The 10,273-nt window shown below is 40.7% G+C and overlaps 1 protein-coding gene across 1 annotated transcript; it reads left to right on the plus strand.

Annotated features, from left to right (window-relative positions):
• The first annotated feature begins 604 nt into the window (after window positions 1–604).
• On the plus strand, window positions 605–6,435 carry LOC124876716 (cysteine-rich and transmembrane domain-containing protein 1-like). Its single transcript, XM_047379699.1, has 5 exons — window positions 605–692; window positions 2,061–2,242; window positions 2,554–2,597; window positions 4,688–4,835; window positions 4,946–6,435. The coding sequence occupies exons 2-5, from the start codon at window positions 2,173–2,175 to the stop codon at window positions 5,056–5,058; spliced, it is 375 nt and encodes a 124-aa protein (XP_047235655.1). The 5' UTR covers window positions 605–692; window positions 2,061–2,172; the 3' UTR covers window positions 5,059–6,435.
• The last annotated feature ends 3,838 nt before the right edge of the window (window positions 6,436–10,273 follow it).

Genomic DNA, 10,273 nt, shown 5'->3' on the forward strand with positions numbered 1-10,273 from the left:
TATCTGATGGTTTTGAAGAATTTTCCTTTAGTTGTGATTATCTTGTAATCAGAAGAAATGAGTTGTAATGGAAATCCTTTTATTAAATGTTCCAAAGTGTGTGACCTTTAGGTTACCTTCATCCTCAGAACATCTGTTAGAGGAGGAAGCTGTAAAAACCATTATCAGAAGTTTAATGGTTAAAACCCACAGTTAGGATGATGTGTTGGGAAGGACAGATGGGTTCCTAGATAACTTTGTCACCTCTGAACCCGAGGAGGGTCTGGGGTCATAAAACACAGACTCTTTTAAGTTGAGATAAAACAGTCATGTTCTGGTATAAATACTGTGTGTAAATGTTGATCAGGGCTCTGTTTCACTGACTAACCTCAGTGTCAGGGTCTTCAAACGCTGAATGCCTTTGAATAAAACTTATAAAGACAAAGTCTGGATTTTCTCTTGTTGTGAGTCAACTTCTCTCCACTTTGATAAGAAAATTCTACAACAACAGACAGACAGACAGACAGACAGACAGACAGACAGACAGACAGACAGACAGACAGACAGACAGACAGACAGACAGACAGGAGGAGGAGGGCGGTCCCGGGGCCTCACCCTGCCCTCGTGTCTCTGACTGTTGTCTCCTTTGCTGATTCCTCGATCAATTGGTCAACATTGGATCAGGGCAGCAGAAAGGTTCTGTTCAGCTGGAGGTAAGTCCAGATTCTGACCCATCAGTGTCTATGTGCTGCTTTTTTTTTTTTCAACTCCGGGATTTTTCAGAAAGTGACCTGAAACCAGTGGGAGGACTGATGGAAAGGTTTCTGTCTGAGAAATGATGTTTTATTATTAGCTTTATTACCTGAATGACTCCAGAAGTCCAAGTTCATTTCCTGATAACTAACTACCAGTTAACTAGTTAACTAAACTGTGTTTAACGTTTAGTCAGGACTGTTTTCTTTCAAACTGGTGGAGGATTCTGAGGATTTACATCGGGTCTCAGCCTGGTTCTGATTGGCTGGTGGATCTGTTTAATGGCAACATATTGATGTAAACAGTCAACATCAGAACAATATGATTCAGTTGGAATCTATGGAGGTAATAAAAGTTGAAGCATGTGAAGGTGGTGAGGAGATGTTTCTCCTAGCAGAAGCAAACAGGCTCTTTCTGTCAGGAACAGATGGATGTTTGTCTGTATATGGTGGTTGTCATGGAAACCGTTTATTAAATTAGAGCTGGAATGAAGGCAACTGACCTCATCAGTATGTGTCCACCAGCAGACAGTCATGTCCAGTCAGGTCCAAATGTCTCAGCAGGGACAGAAACTCTGCAGCTTCAGTTCAGTGTTTCTTGGTTTCTGGGCCGAGATCCGATCCAGAATAATTCTGGAGATAGAGCTTCTAACAGAAGGTCACTAAGGGTCAAATGAGCTGATTAAAAATAATGTTGATGAAATAAAAAGAAGTTGTGATGTTTTTTATGATGTTATTAAAGTTGAAACTGAGACGGAAAATATTCATTTAAAATAAATCAGAAACTTTCCAAAAAATATTTTCTTCAGAATATTTTATAAAAAATGTTTAGATTTTTAAATCTGAAACTGAGAATATTCCTCGGATAAACCTGTTTACTTTTCCATCCATCCATCCATCCATCCATCATCCATCCATCATCCATCCATCCATCCATCATCCATCATCCATCCATCCATCATCCATCCATCCATCCATCCATCCATCCATCCATCCATCCATCCATCCATCATCCATCCATCCATCCATCATCCATCCATCATCCATCATCCATCCATCCATCATCCATCATCCATCCATCCATCATCCATCATCCATCCATCCATCATCCATCATCCATCATCCATCCATCCATCCATCCATCATCCATCCATCCATCATCCATCCATCCATCCATCCATCATCCATCCATCCATCATCCATCATCCATCCATCCATCCATCATCCATCCTCCATCCATCCATCCATCCATCATCCATCATCCATCATCCATCCATCCATCCATCCATCATCCATCATCCATCCATCCATCCATCCATCATCCATCAGCCATCATCCATCCTCCATCCATCCATCCATCCATCATCCATCATCCATCATCCATCCATCATCCATCCTCCATCCCTCCATTCTCCATCCCTCCATCCCTCCATCCATCCAGATGAGTGAGCAGCCTCCTCCGTATCATCCTTTCTTCCCTGAAGGACCTCCTCCCTCCACCTTCTCTCCAGGTTTGTCTCAGAGAAATTTCCCTCTCTGCTCTACGTTTAACCCTTTAACCTTTAACCTTTAACTAACCTGTATCTAACAATCAAATCATTTAGTTATCTTAAAACTGTTAAGTGTTTATACTCTTTATCCTAAAATGACATAACTTCATTGATTTTTTTTGTAAAACTATGACTTTATTCTGATATTTTACCATCTTTAAGACAAAATAATTTATAAATATTTTTGCTTCAGTCTTTATTTAAAATGTTTTAATAAAATGTATTTTACATTTTGTTGTGTTGATCATGTGACATCCTGTGTTTCCTCACAGCTTTTTGCTCACCGCCCACCACCTTCATGGGCTCCACCTATCAGGTACCCAGAATGCACTGCAGCAGCTTCCTGTCAGATAGACGTCATGTGACTACAGGAAATCCTGAAGCGTTGTGAAATTCAGTTTATTTCTACAGCATCAATTCACAACAGAAAAACACATCCAGCTTATAATCAGTCATCTAGAAATATGTTATCACAGGATGCCAATTTATCACAATCCAATACAGTAATAATACAGCATAGTCAAAGTCATCTGGTAGCATAATGCCAGTTGGCAAAAAGGTTTCATGTCTAAGGAGCCCCTGCTGATGCATCAAGTCATGGACTTTGCAGCAATCCCTCATTCTTTGAGTTGTTCCACCGTAGAAACTCTCGTTATTGAACCGGTTCAGTTTGCCTGCCTTTAAACTTTGCTGTTTTGGCCACGATTCCACCTGCTTAGGTAACTAAGCATCAACAGTGGGTGTTACACAACCCAGGGAGAAAGGGGGATAGCGGAGCTTGCAGAGCTTGTTGAGCTGCACGCAATGTTCCTTCTAGTGAAGTGAAACAGAAACCAGTAGTTAGACAATGTGTGCTTAGTGTGTTTCTGCAAACATATAAATAACGTTTCTACAGTATGTTCTTCATCTTCGCTGCCGGACTTGTTGCTTCTATTGTCTGCAGCGTCGACCCGGCTATGGATGACGTTACGGTTCACACAGAAGAACCAAGTATTCTTTGGTGCCCAATTGAGTTTGTGCTCTGGAACCTCTTTTCATTGGTGGAAACATGCATCACCAGTGGTTGGTTCAATGTGAGCAGCCACCAGCTGGTGGTTTAGAGGAGAACTTTCTTTGTGAAAGAAATTCTGAAAACATAAAGTTAAAAGCTGAAATAACAGCAAAATAAACTAATAATAAACTAAGCCACTCTAACTATAAGCTTTATCAAAAAGGAAAGTTTTAAGCCTAGCCTTAAAAGTAGACAGGGTGTCTGCCTCACGGACTAAAACTGGGAGCTGGTTCCACAGGAGAGGAGCCTGATAACTAAAGGATCTGCCTCCCATTCTACTTCTAGAGACTCTAGGAACCACCAGTAAACCTGCAGTCTGAGAACAAAGTGCTCTGTTAGGAACATATGGACCAATCAGATCTCTGATGTATGATGGAGCTAGATCATTAAGGGCTTTATATGTGAGGAGGAGAATTTTAAATTATATTCTGGATTTAACAGGGAGGCAATGAAGGGAAGCTAAAATAGGAGAAATATGATCTCTCTTTTTAATTTTCATCAGAACTCTTGCTGCAGCATTTTGAATCAGCTGAAGGCTTTTAACTGCATTTAGTGGACATCCTGATAGTAAAGAATTACAATAGTCCAGCCTTGAAGTAACAAATGGATGGACTAGTTTTTCAGCATCACTCCTAGACAGAATATTTCTAATTTTGGCAATGTTCCGGAGATGAAAGAAGGAAATCCTAGAAACCTGTTTAATATAGGATTTCAACAGGTTTCTAGGATGTAAAGACATTAATAAGCTTGTATATTTTTTTGAATTTGTACAATCTATATCAGTCAGTTTACTGAGCTCATCAGCCTAAATCAATGCGGTCTGCTGAGTACTCACTGCATGCAGCACAATCAGTAGTCGTTCACTTTATGACCAGTAGATGGAGCTAAAAGACTTCTAACAGGATCTTTAGACCGGAAGGCATTTGGATCGAACAGCATCTCTGGTTTATGTACATTAGCTTGGCTTCATTCGGACCGGATCAGAACTGATGCTCATTTATGGCACTCGTCCACAAAGGCTAAATTAGGAGATAAACGTTTCCAACATTTGCCCTCGCAGGCTGACTTTACTGTTGGGAAGAAAGTACAGCATACTTTTAATTCCTCATCAGTAAATTTCACTTCTAAGAGTTTAAACAAATGTTTCTAATGTTCATCATCTGGAGAACATCTTTAAAACACTTCAGTAGTTACATCCTGTATGATAAAAACCCTTCATTTCTGATTATTATTTATCCTTTTAGAGTGAAAAATGGACTAATCAATGCATGACGAAGCCTGACCTTAAGGTCAAATGATCACATGTCACATGACCAGGACTGTTTCCCTGGTAACGCCCTCCATCTTCTCCTCAGACGTTCCCTCAGAGCTTCCCAGCACCAGACCATGTCATCTTCCAACCAGGATATGCTGGGCAACAGGGGGTGTCAGTGATGCCACCTGGTTGCTATGGAGATCCCCGTGGCAACAAACAGGACTCCCCCTACCCACCTAAACCCACAGGTAGATCTCGACACCTGTCCTGCAGATTTATTTTCACTGCAAAGCGTCAATCAGACCAAACTCTGGTGATAGGCTGCAGATTCTTTATATATTGGTGATGTCATCATCAGTGTTGGTGGTGGAGCAGCGACCCAATCAGCCGGAGGGTGGCATCGGCTCATACCTGGCGGCGTGTTCTGCTGCTCTGTGCTGCTGTTGCCTGTGGGACCTGCTGCATCGCTGAAGATCCCTGAACATCCTCATCATCCTCAGCAGCAGCTACTGACCAACTGGTCCATCAGGCCGTCTGCTAATGACACCAGAAATACGTTCCAGCAAATATCTGTCACGTTTGGGTTTAAGATGACATTAATCTAATTGTGTGTTCTGATTGGACGGTGAGCAGATCTGGACTACAAACATGGAGGATGACGAAAGCAGCTGAAAGCCTTTTCTAACCACTTTCAAAGTCAAATATGTCAGAGTTTTCAGATCCTCCTTCCTTCCTTGTTGGGCAGTTTTATGATTTTTAGTTACATTTACAAGTAAAACTGCCTTCAGTAGGAGGTGCACTTCAGCTGCTTGGATCCAGTTTCTGGTTCTTTGAGTCCTGATCCAGATCCTAGGACTAAAGGACTAGACTGGAATGCAGACAGTACCTTAATAATGTTCTTTATCACCATCATTTAAATCATTTTGTTTTTTAGTTCTTAGTTTAATGTCAGACTTTATAAACAAATGTTGCTAAAAATAAAATATCTACAGGAAAAAAGTTTTGTTCTTACATTTCTCACATTTTTGTATTTTTCTTATTTGATTTGTTATAATTTGATCTGATATATTATCTATTAACATCAAATAAACCTTAACTTTTCAAGAATTAATTAAACGTTTTAAATAAATAAACTAGACATGACTGTCTGGAGACGAGGCGCGCAGAGGTGGCTGACAAAAGCTGTAAAAGTGTTAAAAACTTTAATGACATCACAAATACTGACCAATACCTGCAGTGACACGGAAAAAGTGACTAAAGTGACAAATTGCCTGAGGAACAAGACAGAACTCAACAAATGTCATAAGTTAGCAAAACAAAAGAGGAACCGAGGTCAACAAGAGAAAAGCTGAATGAAGCCTGAAGCTCTGAACTAAAATAACAAAGTCTCACAAATCAGGACAATTCTGTACAAAATGTAAAACAATTCAAACATTTTTGACTGAAATTTTTACAGGTTCGATTTATTAAAACATTTTATGCAAAGTTGGACTTATTTTCTGCTTCCAACATCAGAAATCAGGAAACAAACTTTATGCTAAATATTTATGAGAAGGTTCAGATCATCTCTGCACAGAGCTGCCCTCCTTCTCTGATTGGCTGATTTTACTGCTGATCTTCAAAGTGGAACCATGAGTCCAAACTTTAAAAAATATTCAACACTTTTAACTGAAACGTCAAATTCTGCACTGCAGAACCACCTCTGTCCAGTTGGAGGCGACACAAAAAGCTAAAATCTAATATACATTTCTTTACTCTTTACACACCTATAATGTCCTAAAATTGATGTGTGTGTGTTTATCTGTACACTGTTACTTGTTACACTGTAAATAAATTGAATTAATTCGATGATTTGAAACAAAATCTGTAATAGTCAAAGATTTTTGCAGCATCGCCACAAATGTATCTAAATATTTTAATAAGTGACAGTGAAGGTTCTAGAATTACCTCCAACCAGTCCAAGGTCTGTGGACCACGATCCAGTGCGGCTGTTAGCTTCTCTTTGCAGCATAAAGCAGATTTGAATGATGGTGACTGCTAGAGTGACTGACTGGCGCTGGAAGGGAGACCAGATATCAAAGATCCGAATGCAGGACAACCATGGAGGGACATTATGGGACAGATTGCCAACACTATGATGACGTCATACATTTTAATTTAACAAAGATCTCACATTACATTCATAAATCTCTGCCTTGCCTGTTAGCGCAAAACAAAGAATTAGTACAAGTTTAAAAAACCTTTAGAGCTTTTAAAGTTTAACGCAGGTAATCTGGGCTGCTGTCTGTCTGGCTGTCATCTCTTGGTCTGAGTAAAATGAGTCCATAGATCAACAGTCGGCTGTTTCAGCTGTGCATTTATTGTGCGACTCACTTATATATAATACAGTGTTGCTTCACATCGTGTGAGCTTGAAAAATAACTTTGGCAAACTTAATAAAAATCCCTCAGAGTGTTATGATTCTGGTACATCTGCTCTACCCTGTCTCCCTGGCTGCAATCAGCTGATTAGATGCACCTGGTGGCTGCTGCAGTGTACTGCAATCTGTGGAAAGCCAAGCACCTGTGTCTTCCCTGATATATACTGACTCTGACAAGCAGATGGTGCCAGATTTTTGAAAGCCATCATGTGAGTAGATATCCAGCGTTCCTTCCTGTCTGATCTTGACCTTGCCTTGCCTTTTGGATTTATGCCTCTGCCTGCTCCCTGTCGGACTGTTTGGATTTTGGTTTTCAACGTTGTTTCCTGCATCTGGTTTATGCCTCTGCCTGCCCCTTGCCTGACGCTTGTTCTGATCGTTGACCCTGCTCCTGTCCTTGGATTATTGAGCCAGCCTAGCCCTCTGATTATTCAGCCTGGAGTCACTTCTTACCTGTGCTGTGGAGATCACCGCCTGCCGCCCACTGAGGTTTCCCCTCTGGGTTTCAAGTTCCACTCAAGACAAAAGCAGGTTAGTGACTTTTCTGATCCCTGCAAAATCTGGAGAGACTACAAGTCACTAATCCCTCTTTCTGCCTCAGTGATTCCTGGAAGCTGTGAGGAGTGTTACCTGTTTAACGTTTTCCTGTGGCTGAATAAACCGTTTAAACTTTCAGTACTGTGTCTGGCTGAATCTTGGGTCCGCCTTTTTCTGATTCATAGCATCAGAGATCACCTTCCTCTGGCCTCACCCAGTAATAAACCGGTCCAGTCTTTGTTGGAGCTGCATCTTCTTTCCATTATATTCTGTATAGTCTACTGATGTAAGCTATACAGGAAAATCCTTTTCTTGTTCTGTATTATTTTCCCAGCATGGTGGCGTGCAGGTTGGTCATGACGTGGGACGCTGCTGCGTATTTTCATTGACAGCTGATGATGACTCTGTGATGATGACTGCAGCTCTGCTTTCTTTACATTTCGGAAGAGCTCCAGTCGAAACGTATTTTGACTTATTGAGTTTTGACCCAGTCAAATGTGGGACATTGTTTCTGTTTGAGGGACACAAGAACAGGAGTGAAAAATGCGGCACAGTTCCAAACTGACATCTGGTCACTTTATAGCACTGGTGGCCTTTTTTGTTATTTTTCCAAAGTGGGCAGACAGGAAATGGGGTGAAGAGAGAGGATGACATGCAGCACAGGTCTCTGGGGTCGGAACTCATACCTGGGACAGCTGCACTGAGGACTGAGGCCTCTGTATATGGGTCGCACTTTCTACCAAAATGCACCCTGCCCCTAAAAGTATCATTTTAGGAATTATTGCAGCAGTTTGCTGAATAATAACCTCATCCTGCGAAAAGAATAACTGAAATCCATTAATAAAAGCCCCAAATAAACACAACTTTGTCCATGACGACTGGGTGGAAACTTCTGCACTGAACTTTAGAAGCTATGTTGTGCTTTTTCTTTCCTGCCTCCATGTTATACAGGAAGTATCTCACCTGAAACTGAACATAAGTTCATAATGACCAGCTAAATCTAGGAAGCTAAGAGACCACAGAGAAGAAGAAGCAGCAGCAGATCTCTGCAGTCTCAGGAAGTGGGCTGCAGCATCATTTCATGTCTTCAAACAGCAGGAAGTTCAGGGGTTCCTGCTCTGAAGACCGCTGAGGGTCAGACTCAGATAAGATGAAGAATAGGATGCTGATGCTCCTCTTTCTCACAGGTACAAAGCTATTCAACTTTAAATGAACTAATCTTCAAATGAAAATATTTCTATACTATAGTAACTCAATGGTCTCCTAATAAACTGGTTTTCTTGTATTTTATGTGTTTAATTCCTTTAATAAAGCTGCTACTGAAAGATCTGATTCATTATTTATTAAATCTTTAAATCTAGCGACACATTTTCCTTCTCTTCATTTGTAAATGTTGAACCGTTTTATGTTGCCAGTTTGGCAAAAATCTGGGAGACATTTCATTTGTGTTAATGCTACCTTCCACCTCTCTGCTTTTCTCCTAAGCTCCCTGCTTGCTTGCTTTCTTTTACTACTAACGTTTTATCTCTTAGCCAAAATTACGGAAATATTTGACTAAAACTACTTCTTATCAGCGACTCCCAAGGATTATTATTATTTAAATTTTTTTTTAAAGGATTTTGATGTTTTTATAATCGAACTCGAAAGCAGGACAAGTTGACGCCAGCTAATCAGTACAAAATGCCTCCCTTCACCACAGAGGACTTTGACAAACTTTTACAGAAATTGGCTGTTTTGGAGATGAAAATCTATGGACTAGAAGTGAACGTGGAGGTGAATATGAGGTACAACAATGATTCAACTCTGCCTGTGATCCCAAACAATGACAGCCAGCTCAACAACTCAGCCGTCAATCAGAACACTGAGAATAAACCAACCAGCAGACCTTCCTGGCATGTTTTAGGGCCATGCCCAAAAAATCAAGGTGAACGACTCACTGGAAGATCTCAGCAATTAAATAAATTAGAATGGCCAGAATTACAGAGAAATGCCCCCGTTTCCCCTGAGAAAAGGAGACTTTGACAGCGAGCTGCTGTCATAACAACTGATAGGAGTGAGACAGCTGGAAATAATGGAGTTCTCCTCCAGAACAGATTTGCTCCACTACAGAATGAAAACCAGGAAAATGATCCATCTTCTGAGAACAATAAAAGGTTTGAGAACAACCTTCATTCTAAACAGTTTTCTCCTAAGCTGCCAGAGAAAAAGCGCCCCACCAGACCAAGAACCCTAATAGTGGGCAACACAGCTGTGGGTGGGATTAAAAACTTCTGCAACAAGAAAAACACAGAAGTTCTGATTGGTACCAGTAACGTGGTGTCTGATATCTCAGAATATTCTGGCAATCACAGAAAAGCGCCCGTCTCTAGAAAACCTTATTATACACTGTGGAGCCATGGATGACGAGGCTAAGAAAACATCAGAAGGACTGAAGGAGGATTTCACTCTTCTTCTGAATATTGTTGGAGGTCTCAATATCAAGGTGTTTCTCAGCAGACACTTTGCTCCGATTTTCTGTGGAGATGAGATTTTTTCCAGACTTCTGATGATTAATAAGTGGTTGAAAAAAACATGTGCCACCACACTTGTGAACTTCATCGACAACTTTAATATTTTTTGGGAAAAAAGACAATTCTTCAAGCAAGATGGTTTCTGTTTGAACAACCCAGGAGCCAGACGTCCAACATCTAATCTCTTCTATTCAGTAAATAATCCGCCAGCAGCTTCGAC

This window comes from Girardinichthys multiradiatus, chromosome 11 (genome assembly GCF_021462225.1).
Source record: "Girardinichthys multiradiatus isolate DD_20200921_A chromosome 11, DD_fGirMul_XY1, whole genome shotgun sequence".
Lineage (NCBI taxonomy): Eukaryota > Metazoa > Chordata > Actinopteri > Cyprinodontiformes > Goodeidae > Girardinichthys > Girardinichthys multiradiatus.

Coding starts and splice junctions, on each gene's coding strand:
- LOC124876716 (XM_047379699.1), top strand. CDS start 2,173: ATGAGTGAGCAGCCTCCTCCGTATCATCCTTTCTTCCCTGAAGGACCT. Junction 2,598..4,687: donor TCATGGGCTCCACCTATCAG/GTACCCAGAATG, acceptor TCTTCTCCTCAG/ACGTTCCCTCAGAGCTTCCC. Junction 4,836..4,945: donor CTACCCACCTAAACCCACAG/GTAGATCTCGAC, acceptor TGTCATCATCAG/TGTTGGTGGTGGAGCAGCGA.